Below are 18,655 nucleotides of genomic sequence, written 5' to 3' on the forward strand. Positions count from 1 at the left end.
GTACCAATTTAGTACCGGTATGGTATAGTATGCCTGGTATAACAAACCTTGGTGGGTTGACTCAAATATTGCCACCACTCAGTTCATGCAATCACATGATGCTTCTTGCATGCATACAAACCCCAAAAGGAACAGAGCACATATAAATACGATTCAGAATTCTGTGTGATTACATATATTCTAATGGATAATATCTTCAAATTAGACTTTCAAGATTGATTGCTCTACACATACAACCTACTTCTTCAAGACATAGGCATAGTATTGTGCCATGGGAACCACAAAAGCAAACACCAGTAAGCCTCCAATTACAAGGCTAAATCGTCCCTATTTCTCTTCAGTCTCTTCCCTAGTCTTGAAGTTGGATTCACGCTTGTTTTCTTGGAACTTCGGTCCTCCAGGATCTGGCAGCCCTTCAACGGCAGCAACTAGGCGTTTGGCAGTACTAAGCATAGCTTCATTGTACTTCTCCTCTGCAGCTAGCACTGCAAGAACAAAGGTGAAAAACTTAACTATAACTTCAATAGTGAGAAGAGACATGTCAGCTAGTAACTCATTGTACTTTTCCATCAAGTTGTTCTACTATCTATTTTCAGTTTTAAAGCATGGAAAATTGAATGATGGATTTTCTATCAAGATATATGCAATGGAGCTATTACATGCCATACAATTTGCTCGATGAACATGACTAATAGCTATCATAGATATGGCATGAACTTAATTCAAATCACATTTCACAAACTCTAGCTTACAAGCAAGTGTTTTACATAAATGGCAGCATTGGCCGGTAACAATTTAGAAGTTCGATATTCAAAACATCTCAGAATAGGAGTATTGGTTTAGAAACATGCCATATGAATGGTTCGTTCTTTAAAATCATGAACAGTAAAACAATTTAAAATAAGATAAGATGTGTTCATGTTCATTGTGTTACTTCTTCTGTCAACTTGTTTCCACTAATTATTTTCTGTTTAAACCATGCAACAGCAAAAAAGATTTCCATCTATAGAAAAACAATAAAAGCTATTACGAACATTGACAACATGCTCCACGACCAGAGATGGGAATCCACCGACCCTTGATGAAAAGTAGTGCAATAAGAACTAAGAAGCATGGTACCAAAAAAGAAAAAAAAACCTGAGGCATATTAGAACCAAAGGGAGGAAAAGGAGGAAGATGGAGAGGGAGGAAAATAGAGAGGAGAAAGAGAGAGAGGGTCCAAAGCCGCCAAGGCCATCATCATCTTTGGGAGAGAGAGTCTAAGAGAGAGAGAAGAAATAAAGAGAGAGAGAGGGCAAAGCCAACAAGGTCATCATCTTCAGGAAAGAAAGAAAGGGTGAGAGAGAAACAAAAGAGAGAGGGTGAGTGCATACTTGTGTTCTTCGTCGAAGGTAGTGGCAAAATCTAACCCTAGCCGAATGCAAGAGAGAGGTAGAGAGTGATCAACAGGCAAGGCGACCCAAGGCCAGATCACATCTTACTCTATGTTGTTGGCAAGATTATCCCCCATAGAGATATAAGAATAAAACTATCATTAAACCAACTTGTATGTATAGATGTACTTAATGCAGATACTTTGGTTCATGGCATACATTTATTGTAATTGATCTTATAATATAACATGCAGATTTTTTTGCTTTCTTGCAGGCAACAAATTTGAGAGATATATTCCTCTAGTCGATTTCTTCAGTCAAGGACTTTACACGTTTGATATAGGCCAAAATAGCCTTGCTGCGCTCTTTTCCAAAACAGAGGACCAAGTTATTGCTTCTATCCTGAATATACTGTTGGAGTTTCAAATTGGACTTAAGGTTTCAAGGAGTTCCACTTAAATTAATTCAATGTTTGTTAAGTAATTTTACAAAATGATTAATGAGAGATGCAAGTATTTTGATAGGGTATATATATCCTCCATAATGCAACCTTCTGCTGACACATAAGATCAAAAATTAATAACTAAATGGTAGACTATTTTTATTTCTCAAAATAAGCAATTCTAGTTACATAACATAGCTAGACATCATATCCTATTTTTTTTTTAATATCCGCATAGACATAAATGAGCTATTTCTTCTTCACTCCTAAATAAATGATGGGTGATCTTCAAATCTAAATTCTCACCATTTCAAGTTAGGTGGAAAAATATACGATTCTATCCACAGCTATACTAAAATTACATTCTGCTTATAAAATAGACTAATTAATATTTTGAAGTGCTTCAAAATTATGTTGTTTGTGACAACACTTTCTTTTATCACTATAGTGAATTCTGCAAAAAATAACAATTTCTTTGATCCCTAAAGAGAATCTGTTTAAAATAACCAATACCAATATGGAGACCTCAAATACTATATCTTATTGCTCAAGTAATAGTTTTGATACAAAAGCTCCCGCCATAGTAATTCATGATCTTGCACTTCAGATTTACATGTCCCACAACATGATACGCCACCTTACTAAGGTATGGAACAACTTTAAAGAAAGAAAATATAAAATAAGCTGAAGAGTAAAAGGAATCCGCTACAATAACTTAGGCATAACTCTTACGTGATGAAATTTCCCTGTCTGCTCATCTTTCTTAGGAAAATACACTTCTCTCATCGAATGACCGCATGCATTAGCATCATCCAAAAGGTTATCCATATCTCGAGTTCGACAAGTTGCAGGATTGCAGCATGAAGTATAAGGACTTCTGCAAGGACTGCAGTTACCAATGGAGGATGAAACACTCTGGGCATCATTAAGTTCTCTTGGTGCATTAGCAAACCCATTTTCTGCATGACTCGAGGAATCATGCTTATGTTCAGACAAGTAGATGCATCGCCTTTTCCTTTGACCATCCACAAAACCACAGTAATCATTATGTGGAGCCTGCCTTTCTACTTCATGGTTTTTCCCCTTTCGAGAAGGATGAGGTACATGAGTGTTGAACTCTTCTTCTACTACAATTTTGACCAAGTTCCCATCCTCAAATCTAGCAGCATCCTACCATCAGGCAATGAGAACATCAGTAATAACAAAAGACCAACTAACGAAAAAAGCTTTTTAGATAGCGCTGCAGATGAAAATAATGAATATAAATCGATTAAAAGCTACTAAGTAAGAGGAGATATAGCCGTTACCTTCTGAATTATAACCCAATGGTTGTCTTTCCAAGCTTGCCGCACCCTAAGTTCAGATTTATGGGCTATGATATGCTTAGAGGATCCGAGAATTGTAACAAAATAATAGTCCCTTGTAGCCCGATTCGAGACCTGTGCCAGCTTCCATGAGTGATCCTCTAGTGCTTCTACGGTGTCACCAGGAGACCAATACATCACTCCATCCATTGATGGAGGCAATGGCCTGATGACCTTTCTCGGCACCCTTTCAGTGACCTCAGCCATGCCCGGTTGATGACCATCATACTTGACAATATATGTGCGCCCATTCCCGGAGATGATCTCAGCTAGCCGCCATGATTCACTCTTGCTCAATACCTCCTCCTTAAGCCCTTTCTTCAGTCTCAGGATCGCCATGTCGATATCAAGAACCAAAGCCTCAGACCCTGATTTAGAAGAGATGAAAGTTTAGTCACTCGGGAGCATGGGAAGTTGATTAAAAAGATCGCAGCAGGTGTAAAACTAAGCTAGAATATGAATTCAGGAAAAGCTTGAGAGCAAGAATTTCAAGAAGTCAAGAAAACCTTAAAAATAAGAATTTATATCGAGCAACTACTAAAAAGAAGTAGAGGTCTGACAGAGTTTTGATAATCGAGTGAACGGATGACTATAGAAATTGATCCAATGAAATGTTTGATACCAAAAAATAGGTATAAGAGTTTCAAGTTTTACATCTAATCAAGACTGGAAGATAAAACTCTGTAAAAAAAGGAAAACATGATAAGATGCTTTGCCAGGCTTGTAATCACATAAAATTCTACGATGGCGTTAGCCAGAAGGAGATAAAAAATCTCTGGATATAATCAAAAAAAACAACAGCCATGAATAACCAATGCTATCATCAAACTCATGGATGGGATTCCAAGATTGAACAAGAACACATGGGATTGAACAGAACGGCAACTCAATCATAATGCGTAAGAAAAAAAATTCACTAACCTCTTGATATTGCAACCAAAGGGAGATTGATCACAGGGGAAGAATAGAGTGATATTTTCTCCTCCTTTTATCAACCTTTTTGTTTCTTCCAACTTTCTTGGTGGGGCGGAGGACGGCAATTGGGAAGTTTATATATCTTGTACACAACTCCGCGTTTCCGAGTCCTAGATGAAATAGGAAAATAGGAGCTTTAATCTAAGCCGTCTGATCTGCTACATCTGTAACTATCAGCGATAAATAGATTTAGAGATCGGACTAGAAAGATGGTTATCTTTTAGTGACAGGATAAACTGGGTTTGGATTAGTGTGTGTGCGTGTGGGTAGTGCCTTTGCTCATGCGCGCGTACGTTATCCATTCTAACGGACATTTGGGATGGGCTTAGGGTGTTGAGAATTTTGACACCCAAAAACAAAGAGAGAAATTTATACCGAACCCTTAGATTTTGCTACTTAGTGCCTAGGCATGGCTAAGTAATATGAAAAATATTATTAACAAAAATAATTTTTTTAAAAAAATTATCTTAAAATTCATGCTAAATTGATTGGTGAGTCAACATACATCTATTTATTAAGGGTACGGGGATACACTATTTATTACGTTAAAAATCAATACCCTGCTACTTCCTCTTCTTTGTCGTCTCTATGTCTCAGGACACCAGACCATAGAAGACAACCCTAAGCCAGCTACCAGTGGCAAGTCAAGCATGGCTTCTCTTTTCCATCTCTCCATCTCCCATGAACCCCTACTCTCTTCCCTCCTCTCTCTCTCTCCTCCTTTCCCCTTATCTCTATATATCTCTCTTCCTTTCTCTTCATCTCTCTATCATTCTCTCTCTCCAATCAGGTTTCTCTCTTGTGGACCTAGGGGAGACTACAGGCACACCTTACTCAAGGTATGGACTTACACCTAAGGTAGCCATAAGCCTTAAAATATTTTTGGGTCAAAGGATAGATGGCACCCTAGGGACTAGGCTAGGTAAGGAGCACACACCAGGATCTTGGCTTCTAGTTGGCAGATTTGGGTCACACAACCCTTGACCTTGATGGCTCTTACATTGTGGAGTCCTGAGTGGGATTGACAAACTATTGATTGGGTATTGTCTAGGTTGCACGCAGCCTGCTTCAAAATTTTTGTATTTCTAAGTTAAGTTATAAGCACTTCTAATTTTAACATTTTCGTAATGATTCGTGTAAAAATATGATTTGTATGAAAATAACTTAGGAAAATGATTGCTTATATTTTTAGAAAAATTATGAAAGTTAATGTTGTCTTCACACATATTGTTGATAGACAATTTAATTTATTTGAAATGAAAATTATGAAAAATTATTTATGGATAACTATACTTATTATGTTTATAGTAATTATTGTTCCTTCTTCCATGGAAATATTTTTAAATTACAGTTCAAGTATAAAATGCCTTACTTGAGCATGACACTAAGTGCTCCTACATCGAGTTACGTGTTGGTCTGTTTTGACGTGACTATACTCTATAAAATGGTTGATCGATTATTTGCAAACACCATGACTTTTGGATTGTCTATGCTATGGAATTATGGGTATTGTATGGATTGCTCTCTAGTTTGATCATAATTTGAGCCTAGCCTATGAGGCTGATTGTTAGCCACACATGATTCGAGAGCTTGTTTGTTTTAGGGCCTAGCAAGGTGGGGCCGATCGTTGGTATGTACTATGATGGGTATATTTTCTGTGCGACTTAGATCTAGTCTCCTTTCGGGCATGGCAAGTCAGGGTTGATTGCTAGTACGTGTAGATTGAGAGCATGTTTTATGTTCAGAATAGTCTCTTTTAGTCACAAAGACCAAGCAAGAGTGGATGGATTTTATCTTTTTTAATTAGACATCTATTTCTTGATTAGATGCATTAAGTATTTTAATAGTTACATTGATATGCATACTTTTATAAAAAAAATTATTCTATGTTGATAAGGAGTTTTATTCATAGTTGAAAGTTTTATACCATAATTGGAAGTAAAAGGTGGCTTATTGGGATTTAGCTCACTCATCTTTTTTTGATATATCTTTTTAGATGCTGGTGAGTAGCTAAGATGGGATCCAAGTGCTGAGTAGAGAGAAAATTAGGATTTAGTTAATTTTCTATATATCATACTTGAATAAACGAATTGATAAGATAGTTCAAAGGTTTTCCTTATTTTATAAGCTATTAAGACTATTGGAATTAGAGTAAATTATAAAAATCTTTCTATGTTTAAAAGTAAATTACACTTAAATGTATGTGAAAAGGTAAGCCTTGCATGTCCTATAGGGATAAAACCCCGTAGATGTGTTGCAATCTACAAAGTGCCAGGCTCGTGCAACAAGGTCGGGGTATGACACAAGATTTTCTTAGCTAATTTTTAATTTCAAGTCAGAATCAAATTGATTTTAACTAGAGTGGGGACCTTTTTTTTTCTTTTCCAAGATTGGGGAGGCCCCTTCCACCTGCCTAAGATGGAAGTGTAAGATTTCTCAATGAAATATAACTTTGAAAAAAACTAAAGAGCATATACTATCACTAGATTGCTTGCCGTCGATCCATGAATGAACCTAAGCCGTGGGTGTTACCCACCTATATCCTTCACTAGTTGACCTTGGTGGGTTGGCCAATATTGTGACCGTGATGCTCATCTTTGGTCTGGACTTTTTGTTGTAAAATATCAATGCTTGAACCATCTACATGCAAGTCAGGTTTTGCCATTTGAAGATATATCTTGATCAAAGATGGTGGGACCTTTCATCTTGAACCACTGAAGAATGCCTAGAACCTGAAAGCTCCAAACTCTCATCAGGAGCCTTGTGGAAATAATACTCATCTGCACACTGATATAAGAATAAAACATTCATTAAACCAGCATGTACATATAGATGTACTTAATACTGATACTTAGGTTCACAACATACATTTATTGTAACTGATCTTGTAATATAAGATGCAAATTTTTTGCTTTCTTACAGGCAACAAATTCAAGAGATATATTCCTAAGATCGATTTCTTTCAGTCAAGGACCTTTGATGTTTGATATAGGCCAAAATGACACAGGTGCATTCTTTTCCAAAATAGAGGACCATGTTATTGCCTATATCCCGAACGTATTGTTGGTGTTTCAAACTAGACTTACACCACTTAGATTCAATGTTTGTCAAGTAATTTTACAAAATGATTTACAAGAGAAGTGCAATTATTTTGAATGAGTACATGTATCCTCCATATTAGATCACAAATAGATAAGTAAATGGTTGACTTCTTTGTGCATTATGCACGCTGATTTCTCAAAATAAGCAATTCTAGTTACATTACTCTTCTAGCTAGACTACATAACCTATTTTCTATTTTAATATTAGCATCGAAGTAAATAAGTTATTTCTTCAATTGTAAAAAATGGAAGGGTGATCTTCAAATCAGAATTCTCACCATTTCAAGTTCGGTGGAAAAATATATGATTCTGTCCACTGCTATACTAAAATTACAGCGTGCCAATAAAATAGACTAACACTATAATTATTCTATCCACAGCTATACTGAACTCATCAATTCCACTGATGCTAAAGTTTTTGATAGTTATGGCTCCTCCTTTTTTTAAGCACTTGGGCATGCATTAATGGCTATTAATTTTTTAATTTTTTTAAACTTAAGCCTAGGCTACTATGCACAAGATTGCATCAAAACTTGAATGAATGGACACCAAATTTTTTTAAAGATTATCTAGCATTCTCCTAAATATATTTCTAATTTTCTAATTTTATTATTTTTATTTATTTTAAAAAATTCTTTTATTTTTAATTCAAAAATATATTTTTAATTTAAAAAAGTATATATAATTCAAAAGTAAAAAGATTTTATGTCATTATGTAGATCGTTATAGATCTATAATATATAATAAAATCAAATCCAAATCAAAATTTTATCATATTTTTTTATTTTATAATTTTTAAGCTTTTTTTTTTTTTTTTGCTAATGAAAAAGGGGTAGGGGGGAGGAAGGGACAAGCCCACCCCCGCGTAGCAGCCCCCACTGGGCCCCCGCCCCGCCGGGAGAATGTTCGATGCGGGCAGAAATGGCCGTGTGTTGGGCACCCCGACCGGTTTTACTCATACCCTCCCCACCCGTAGGCCCGGCTCAGCTACTCCTCTGAGCTCTGGCTCGAGTCCCACGTATGAGTACGTCACACCCGGCACCACCCCGGCTACTAGCGGTTCAAGAGCGGTCCTACACCACAAGTCCAAGTAGTGGCCAAAGTAATGAGCTTCGGTCCACAATTTAATCGTCGCCGCAGCGATTCGAACTTGGAACCTTATGGTTAGAATTGCTGCCCAGTACCACTAGGCTACCACCTTGGTGGTAAGCTATTTTTTCAAGTTTCAAAAAAAGAGAGAGAATGAGATAGCAAAAATTAAGCACACCTTATTTAGGCTTGGATCTTCCTTCTAAACTACTAAATTGATGTGATTTTTGAGTTATCGAGAAGGAAGAGCGGCGAAAACCTCTCCGTCGCTTTCAATTATTGTTGGAAAGGAAAAGGCCTTCCCAACAACAAATAATGTCTGAGGACAAATCAAAAGAGGGGGCCTGGTTCAGAACTGAGTCGATTCAGTATGAACCGACCAGTTCTTACTTAGTTTGAACAGAACCGGCCGGTTCTAGATGATTCCAGCCAATTCTAGGTTGGTTCGCACCAGTTTCGGCTAGTTTAGGGTCGGAACCAAAAAAATAAATGCGAACCGATTTGGTTTTGCACTGGGTTGGCTCGGTACTGTCCGAACCGAGCGGTTGGGCCTGGTTCGACAGACCATGCTATAGAGGATCCTTTGACAATCGATCCAAATAATTTATCCTTATCTTTACCTCAGTCTTTTACCTTAGGAGTAGGTATAACTTAGATCATCTACTATCGTCCAGCATTATACTTTTACCATATCCCAATGTTACACCCCTACCATAGCCCAATGCTACACACTTCTTCAGTAGCCTGGCTCTATACCTCTATCTAGTTCCATATCCAGTTCCATCTCTTTCGAATTGTATTGTGACAGTGAAGAAAGTTCTTGAAGCTCAAGTTATCTGAACCTATGCTACTCTCTATCCTTCTTTCGACCCATATCTTTCCAACTAGCCCAATGCCGGAAGCACGTCCGTGCATGTATCCAGATCTCACCCAGGCAAGATTGACGACATGCCTTCTGTCTCGACCAACCGAGTTTCCTGGCTTGGTTGGAACAAAAGGGGAAGGGCAATAGTAGTGTCAACCTAAGAGCAAGATTCAAGTGTTACGAAGGAAGTAAGGATGATCATATATTTTTGAAATGGTTTTTGACAATTGTTCATTGTTATATTATACAGAATTTTCTCACAAAGAGTTGTTCTTCCAGGAGTAATTTTATAGCATTAACACGATCTTTGTCCTGGCATCCTCATCATTAGGTGCCACTTTGATACTAGCATGATAGAGAGAGAGAGAGAGAGAGAATGGTCGGGAAGGGAAAGGGGAAGGAAATCTTCCATTGTAGTGTCACCAGATGGAGATAGGCAGTTGTTCATGTTTGAGGGATTACATGACCTTGACCATTTTATGACCACAAATAGATCCTGTCCAGTCTAAACCTGCTAATTTTGCACCTGATTCCTATTGGATTTGTGAGTTGCAAGGCTTGTCGTCTCAGTACCAAACCACGTATCGGTACCATCCTATTATAGCGTCTGTACGTGGTATTGTACGAGATGGTAAGGTATACCGAGTGTTGATATGGTACAAAACTACATACTAGTTTAGTACCGATATGGTGTGGTACACCTGGTACAACAAACCTTGGTGGGTTGGCTCAAATATTGCCACCACTCAGTTCATATAATCACATGATGCTTCTTGCATGCATGCAAACCCTAAAAGGAATAGAGCACATATAAATATGATTCAGGATTCTGTGTGATTACATATATTCTAATGGATAATATCTTCAAATTAGAATTTCAACACTGATTGCTGTACACATACAACCTACTTCTTCGAGACATAGGCATAGTATTGTGCCATGGGAACCACAAAAGCAATCACTAGTAAGCCTCCAACTACAAGGCTAAATTGTCCCCGTTTCTCTTCAGTCTCTTCCCTGGTCTTGAAGTTGGATTCACGCTTGTTTTCTTGGAACTTCGGTCCTCCAGGATCTGGCAACCCATCAACAGCAGCAACTAGGCGTTTGGCAGTACTAAGCATAGCTTCATTGTACTTCTCCTCTGTAGCCAGCACTGCAAGAACAAAAGTGAAAAACTTAACTATAACTTCAATGGTGAGAAGAGACATGTCAGCTAGTAACTCATTGTACTTTTTCATCAAGTTGTTCTACTGTCTATTTTCAGTTTTAAAGCATCGAACAACTGAATGATGGATTTTCTATCAAGATATATGCAATGGAGTTATTACATGCAAAACAATTTGCTCGATGAACATGACTAATAGCTATCATAGATATGGCATGAATTTAATTCAAATCACATTTCACAAACTCTAGCTTACAAGCGAGTGTTTTACATAAATAACAGCGTTGGCTGGTAACAGTTTAGAAGTTTGATATTCAAAACATCTCAGAATAGGAGTATTGATTTAGAAAAATGCCATATGAATACTTCGTACTTTAAAATCATGAACAATAAAAAAATTTAAAATAAGATAAGATGTGTTCATGTTCATTGTGTTACTTTTTCTGTCAACTTGTTTTCACTAATTATTTTCTGTTTAAACCATGCAACATCAAAATAGATTTCCTTCTATAGAAAAATAATAAAAGCTATTATGAACATTGACAACATACTCCACGTCTATGACTAATCGCTATTATTGATAGAGAATGGAGTCATAGTTTAGAAATCATGTTCTACATCCTATTAATTAGCGTTGGTTGTTATGTTTTACATTCTCTATTAATGTGGAGTAATATAAATAGAGAACACAGCAATTGAAGACATGATATGTGCAACTTCTGAAAATAAGGGTAACGATTTAGAACCATGCACATAAGAATATTCTCTGTCTAAAATTTATGCACAAACAAATAATGTCTATCTCTATATGCATCAGATCTTTCTGGATAGTGTAGCATCTTTGTTAGGTGCACCAGGTATTGCCTCAAGCAAATAAATTCTAAAGTATCAAAAGCTCATGCAAGCTAAATATACTAGGAAGATATCGAACAATATTCTCATGTAGAGAGTGAAATGCAACGACCCTTGATGAAAAGTAGTGCAATAAGAACTAAGAAGCATTGTACCAAAAAAAAAGAGAGAGAGCAGAAAAAATCATTATGATTTGGGTTATCGGACAAAAACTGAAAATGTTAATATTATTTTTGAATTGTCAACAATACTAATATTGCTTTCCTATCATTATATTTAAGTGTGTCTAGGACTATTTTTTTTTGAGAGAGTGAGAGATTAGGAAAGGCCTAATCACTTTCATTAAGCATATGAAAGCGCAAATATAGGAAACAAAACAGCAAGAAACAAAAGTAACAATAAAGAAAATATATAAGGAGAAAACAGAGGAATTCAGACAATATGCTTAAGAAGAATTGTATGGTAATGCCATAGAATAGATGTCATGCATTTACCATTTGACATCCAGGATTTATAGTTATATCAGAATTTTGCTTAACACGTTAAGACAAATAAGCGTCTAGGTTTGCATTGGGGTGTTGGACATGCTGTGGTGGGATATAGCATAGATAACGCTATGGTGGCACCAATTAATTGCTTTCAAGCATGGAGGGTATGCTGATAGAGGGAGATGCTATTCATATCATTCATCTAAGTAAATGAAGCTTATCAAACATAAAGTGCATTAATTTTAAATGACTGATATTATGGTCTGGTACTCTAAATTAGCAACTATTTTCGTGGTTGAACAGCTTGCAAGAATGTACCCAAGTAAAACCTATTATTTACAGCCCTTGCAATACTAGATCAAATGATAAAGTTTTTATTAGGGCATGATGATTTTTTTTTTTTGAAGATGTTGTGCACTGTGAGCAATCCTTCATATTACTTCTCTTAACATTGAGTAATGAGTTTTAAATAATGTTGAAGTATTTAGTTCATGGCTTCTAGTATGTAATTATAGAGTACGATGGAAAGTGAAGAAACAATTGCATCTAAGAGAATACAAATGCATGGAAGTATACCAGGTTCAATGAATGGGTTGTGGGCCCGTGGCCAAGAAATTTCAAATTGCAGATGCATGAAGGTAAAAACTTTCAAGATAAAGATGCAAGAGAAGAATTAAGTTTGCTAATACATTTCATGGGCGAATGTGGAGCACAAGACCTTGTTTCCACTGCTCTGAATGAAAGATTGCCACCTCAGATATAGTTTCCACTCACTTTTCAGTGATATAAAGAAAGAGCCCCCAACTAGCTTTAGAGAACATCTAAAATAAGAGCTCCAGAGGATAGAAAGAAAGCAGAAAAAGCTTTAGAGAGGGGTCTAATCCAGTAAATGTCCATGGCCTTCTAATGGACTCCAATAGATGATGGATCACTACCCCACAATGCCCCTTTCACTAAAACTATAACAAAGTGCCAATATGCATTCTACATAAAAACCACCTCTATAAAACACATATGACACTTAAGTTTACCACATACAAATCTCAACTGATTTGAATAGGTCTTACATTAAAAAGGATGGACAAGGGGCTATATTCTCTCCCTATCATGCCACCACTAAAATCGGCCATATTTTCTTATAACGCCCTTTCATCAGGACTATTTGAAGATAATTCTCGAGGAAGTTAGGAGTTAGAAGATTGTTGCCTACTTTTAAATCTCTTTGGTGCTTTTGGAGATCTCAGCATGAACTAGCAAATTAGTAATCAATGTGGGACCAGGTTGTCCTAGCCTCTCTTGGATCTGCTAAATTGAGAGGAACACTCCAATGTTTAGTAGCAAATATAGGAAGGTTGGTGACTATATGAGAGCTGCCATTAGATTCTTCACTCTATGGAATTGATGGTAAAGCAAAAGCATGCATCTGGTTTTGTAATTATCTTGTTGTAGCATTGTTGATAGGTGCTCTACCCACAGTTCATTTTGTTCTTCTCATTATCCTAAATTCTCAACAAAGTAGTTGGATCTTGCCTCCCTCCTGTTTTTTGGTAAAAATTTCACTCCCTATTTAAAGAAAAAGGAGGTGTAGGGAGTCTAAAGCTCTCACTCCCCCATTAGATTAATAACTACATATGATACTGGCACACCATGCGATATCATCATAGTTAAGAAACCAACAAGGTCATACTTCGCCAATCTCACTATATCTATCAAAGTTAAGAAACCATCAAGGATTTTATTTCTCAATCTCCATAGGATATCTTCCTATTTCTTAAAGGAATTTGTGAAATTAATTTCTTCAATTCCTTATCCCTAATTTTAGTAACAATTATTTCTTCAATCTCATTAGGATTCATTTTGCACCCCAATTCTCAAATTACTTTCTTAATTCTCTAATTCTTAGTTTGCCCTAGCCGCTTGACTTCGTGAGAAAGTCTCCATTAAGCCATTTTCTTATAAACCCCTCTTCTTTGTTTCACATTTGGTATCTGTGTCATCACCTAGATCCCTTTAGTTACCATTCTATATGCAACCAAATAATCCATCCATTTCCCAACTATGTTTAGTGTACTAAACAATGTAGGATGAGTCCCATCAAACTAACAATTTTTCCTATATTATAGCACACTTCAAAATGTAGTTGACATGAGAACACAAGTTTATGTTCAGATTATAACATTTGAGCGTCTTTTATTTGTAATAAATTATCGTACCTTAAGAGAAATATTTAGACTTGCGTCCATTAAACATAGAATGCTTTCAAGTACAAACTGCTCAACTATTTCAAACTTTTAAATAAAAGAAAATTGCTTTTCATGAAGTCTTGATAATTGTAGTGCTAGTATTCCTCGCCGTCATGATTTAAGCTCCTATTGACAAGAAAATCCTGCAATTCATCCAAGAAGTGTATTGTTAATGTACATAATGCTTTCCGTCAAAGTTCACTGAACCAATACCAGCAATCGTACCAGCTAGTGACAGGAGAGAAAGATAGAGAGGAGAAAGAGAGAGAGGGGCGAAAGCCACCAAGATCATCATCATCTTTGGGAGAGAGAGAGTCTAAGAGAGAGAGAGAGGATGAAGTCAACATGGTCATCATCTTCAGGAAAGAGAGAGAGAGGGTGAGAGAGAAAGGAAAGAGAGAGGGCAGGGGCGGCTCAATACATGGGGCCTAAGGCGAATCCAATGAATGAGGCCTTTTTTTTTTAATAATAATTTAGTAATTATTCTAAATGAAGGGCCATGAAACTGATTAAATAACTGAGATAATACTTGGCAATACTGTTTACCATGTCAAGCAAGAGCCGGATAGGAAAAGGTCATCCCATGGCACTTCATGGACAAGGTAAGAAAAGAATTTGTCCATAAAGAAACCTCTCAATAAGAGAAAGTAGGGTCATTATGGAAAATTCACTCCATCAAATTAATAAAAGTCCCATCCCACCATCTCCCCTTCAAGTGAGTACCCAAGCAGCAACTGCAACATCACGGCACAGCAGCCATTCAACCCCCTCCCTCCTTTTCTCTCTCTACCACCCAAGAGGGGAGAAGAAACCGAGAGGAGAAAACTAAAAGAATCTCCACCCTCCAAGACGTCCATCTCCAATCCCCCTATATTTCTTCCGGATGGCCCAGCTGGATGAGGAGTAATGTGAGGGAAGGAAAACCAAGACCAAAACCAAAAAAGAGAAGGGATGAAAGGTAAGAGTGGCTTCAGGCGTCTATCAAGCCAACCAAATCCCTCCTCTCTCTCTCTCTCGCCCCCCCCCCCCCCCCCCCCCAAAACCCAAAACAAAACTACTGTCCCCAACTTCCAAATTGCCCCTCTGCAGGCCAGGAAACTCTCCACCGATGGAGGGGGGAAGATTCTTAGCCAGCTCCTGATCCCGTTTATATCGGGCCTTTGCTTCCTTTTGGTCAGCCTCCCGGGGCCTTCCATTGGCCCGGAGCCTTAGGCGACCGCCTCAGTCGCCTAAGGCTCGGGCCGGCCCTGAGAGAGGGTGAAGTGCATACTTGTGTTCATTGTTGAAGGCGGTGACAAAACCTAACCCTAGCCGGATGCAAGTGGGAGGTAAAGAGTGATCAAAAGGCAAGGCAACCCAAGGCCAAGTCGTGAGAGGAGGGCGTGTTACAAAGATAACAAACCGCCCTAACACCTTGAACCAAGTAGAACCAAGCATTACCCGGTGGTTCTCTTCAATTCGATTGGTTCAGGCTGGTTTGAGGCCTATTCTAAAGCAAACTTGCATCGCAATCTGGTTTCTGCTTTTGTTATTTCAAAGTAATCTTAGGCTTAAGTATCACATGTTGCATTAGTCTTCTGTTAGTGTAAATGTTATAGAATTGACCCTTAATCACTAGATGCTTGTAACTTCAAACTTCTTAATTATGAGCTGCAATGTTTCCAATAAATCCAAAATCGGTTTTTGTTGAGTCATAGTTGGTTGTAGCTTTGATCCCTGAACTCTTAAAGCTCTAAGCATTAATGCACATGTGAGTCCTCTTAAGTCAAAAAACCAACCTATTCCATGCCTGAGCACTACTTTTCATCCATATTTTTTTTATCATCTAGTTTTTAAAAGCATAGCCTGAATCAGAGCAGTCTATAATGATGTTTGCAAGCAAATATTGGAAGTATCCATAGCACCAAATGCTTCAAATTTCATACTTGATTAGCAACTACAACCTCCTCAATGGGGCAAAAGATGCTTCTCTAGTCTTAATTTTTTGACTTTGACCTTTCTTTGCACAACATTCCAAGCTCTTTGTGGAATGAGAATCCTGATGAGTGATGATGCTGAGATGATTTGTAGGGAGAGACATTGGGATGAAACATGAAAACAAATAATGAGTGTACCTATCAGAAAAAGTTTAAAATCTAGTACAAAAATCAACTATGGACTATGCAGTCACTGTGCATATTGATTTTGAATCTATAAAGTGTATATGCTTTAGGCTCTGAGTTCAACTTAAGTTTGTCTTGGTTTCAATTCAGAACTGTACAGTAGATGGCGGATTTAGGTGGTATAGTGTAATGTGGGAACTCAGTTTTGTAAGTGCAAAGGGTTGAGCTTTGCAAGTTTAAGAGCTTAGAAATCACTGTTAATTCAATCAATAGCCATCAAGGTTTCACAAGTTGACACGTTAAGGTCTAGGTATCAAATTTAACAGCTGGTTGCATGTGATTTTGGGTTCAGGTTATGAGCAACTTCCTGCACAAAGTGCCACTCCCTCAAAAAATCAGCATCTGATTTATAATCTGGTAGGTTAAAATCATTTGTTTATTGTTATCGAAAAAGTATAACAATAAAACAAGTGCCTTACCTGGAAGGTTTTCAGATACAGTAGCATCAAGAATAGTATCTCCAACAGCTTGGATGAATGCAGGTCCACCTGTGATTGCTCCTTCTTTTTGACTGGTAACCAGGATAACTATTCCCTTGTTATTACCTTCTTCAATTGTGGGGTACCATTTCTCCAACACCTGATCAGCATACTCAAAAGCATCTGCTTTGCTCTGCAATCAAATTTACCAATTCTTATCAAATTTATAAAACTAAAAATCTCACTCTCCTTTTGATAAAGAAAAATGGCTAGAAGTTTGATGGGTTGACAACCACAAAATTTCAGAAAATGGAAACCCTTTTAAAGCTCACCAATAAATAATTAAATGGAAGTTTATAAAGCTAGTATTATTTTCATTATATGTCTTTGGTTTTTCAGTTAAATTTCAGTGTCATTAAGATATATAAGAACTGCCATAAAAAATCGGGAGTCATGGCCTGATTGTAATGTGATGCTGTACTTGGAATGCAGTGGAGATCCCTGACAACAACTTGGGATTCTGGCATTGAAGAGTTGAGCTAGTCTTGCAGCACATTTCTTCTTTTCCTCATCATAACTTCATAATCAACAAAATAGCATTACTTCAAGACATTGGTGATGAAGAAGCTATTCAGAGATATAGAATTTCTGTTAAATATATTTCATAAAATTATCAGCACTCTGATCTGCTGCTCAAGAATTGATGTGTCCAGGGATTAATATTTTGAAAGAGCCAGAAAGAGATCATAAGGACTAGATAGAATAACCTAAACAGCAGGTACAATATATTCTACAGTACTGTAAAAGACATTCAGGAGTAACTAGGGCTAGCTGAGGTACATGATGGTCTAACACTCACCCCTACCCATCTGTTTTGCCACCTTAAGCTGGAAGGGCAAGCCACATTTAGAGTTCCTTCTCACAGCAAAACTGGGCTTCCACCTAAGCTAATTAGTTCTATAGGCCTCTTCCCTTCGCCCCTACCACTCATCAATTTCTACTAACGTCACATTCATTAAGGACTTGAATATGGGAAGCAGCTAGCTACACACCTAATTTCAGATAAGTCACCACCACTCATGTTTGAACCAGAGATCTCTCGCCGAGATGGGCGCCGACTAGCTGAGCTACCAGCAAGTATACAACCAATTTCAGAGTCTACCAGAGAAGGTAAAAAAATTGAAAAAACATTCACAAAAGCTTCAAATCGAGAATGCTTAGGTCAGCAGAAATCAGACATCATGGCAATGTTGGACACCAAGTTGATAAGAAATTGGTGCAAAAATTAGTTCATGTCAACTGTCCAAATACCTTCCAACAAGAAATTTTTATTGCTCTCGAATGTGCAGATCATCAAACAGTAGCACCTGATAATTATAGCCAGTTTACACAATATCAAGGGTTCCTTTTAAAATGGGAAAAAAAAATCTATGTGAGAGTAGACAAAACAAACTTAACAAGTTCTGTTGTTGCAAGTTGTAAAATATCAAGAGTAAGAATGAAGGGATTTCGCTGCAGTACTTCACATATGTAAAATGAAGACTGCCATTAGTGATGATTAGAATGGATACATACTGTAAGCTTGCGAAGTGTGATGAAATTGATTTGTAGATTCTTCCTCGACTCCAAATCGGATAGGAGCTGCTTCAGATCAGATTTGGTGACTCGGCTTAGTACACCCGCATCATCAACAACATATGATTCTGTCGGTGGGCCGTCATTGAGCACGTCAAACTCTGACGCAATCGCCGGGGAGTCAAGGGATGGAACTGGGCAGAAGTTGATGGCCAGCGAGAGGGCAGCGGCGGCCAGTCCATGGTGGAGGTGGGAGATCCAGCTCTTTTGGGTGGGAGGTGGAGAAGATGTCTTTCTAAGGCCTGAAGTGATGGACTTGGTGGGTGTTAAAGAAGCTTGGAGCTGTTGAGAGGGGGACTTGAAGAGAAGGGGTTTGGGATTGAGAAGTGGAGTGGAGGAGGGAGAGAAGATGGTTTCCATTAAGAAGAAGGAGAAAGGATGAGGAAATGGAGGGAAAGGCGGATAAAATCAGAGAGCCATTTTTACGCTTTTTTGGATTTCCCCTGTTTCTCACTTTCTGTTGGATTAGATTTGGATTTTGA

At 37.6% G+C, this 18,655-nt stretch overlaps 2 protein-coding genes across 2 annotated transcripts; both read right to left on the reverse strand.

Moving 5' to 3' along the window:
• Positions 1–327: 327 nt before the first annotated feature.
• LOC103712349 lies at positions 328–3,518 on the reverse strand. Its single transcript, XM_039115917.1, has 3 exons — positions 3,123–3,518; positions 2,610–2,985; positions 328–485 (listed from the first exon to the last, which is right to left on the reverse strand). Exons 1-3 carry the CDS (start codon positions 3,516–3,518, stop codon positions 328–330), a joined length of 930 nt encoding a protein of 309 aa, XP_038971845.1.
• A 6,469-nt stretch (positions 3,519–9,987) lies between these two features.
• On the reverse strand, positions 9,988–18,632 carry LOC103712339 (UPF0603 protein OsI_019212, chloroplastic). The gene is made up of 3 exons (XM_008798833.3): positions 18,114–18,632; positions 16,539–16,731; positions 9,988–10,362 (listed from the first exon to the last, which is right to left on the reverse strand). Exons 1-3 carry the CDS (start codon positions 18,531–18,533, stop codon positions 10,115–10,117), a joined length of 861 nt encoding a protein of 286 aa, XP_008797055.2. The 5' UTR covers positions 18,534–18,632; the 3' UTR covers positions 9,988–10,114.
• Positions 18,633–18,655: the final 23 nt, after the last annotated feature.

This window comes from Phoenix dactylifera, unplaced genomic scaffold (assembly GCF_009389715.1).
Source record: "Phoenix dactylifera cultivar Barhee BC4 unplaced genomic scaffold, palm_55x_up_171113_PBpolish2nd_filt_p 000026F, whole genome shotgun sequence".
In the NCBI taxonomy this organism is placed as follows: domain Eukaryota; kingdom Viridiplantae; phylum Streptophyta; class Magnoliopsida; order Arecales; family Arecaceae; genus Phoenix; species Phoenix dactylifera.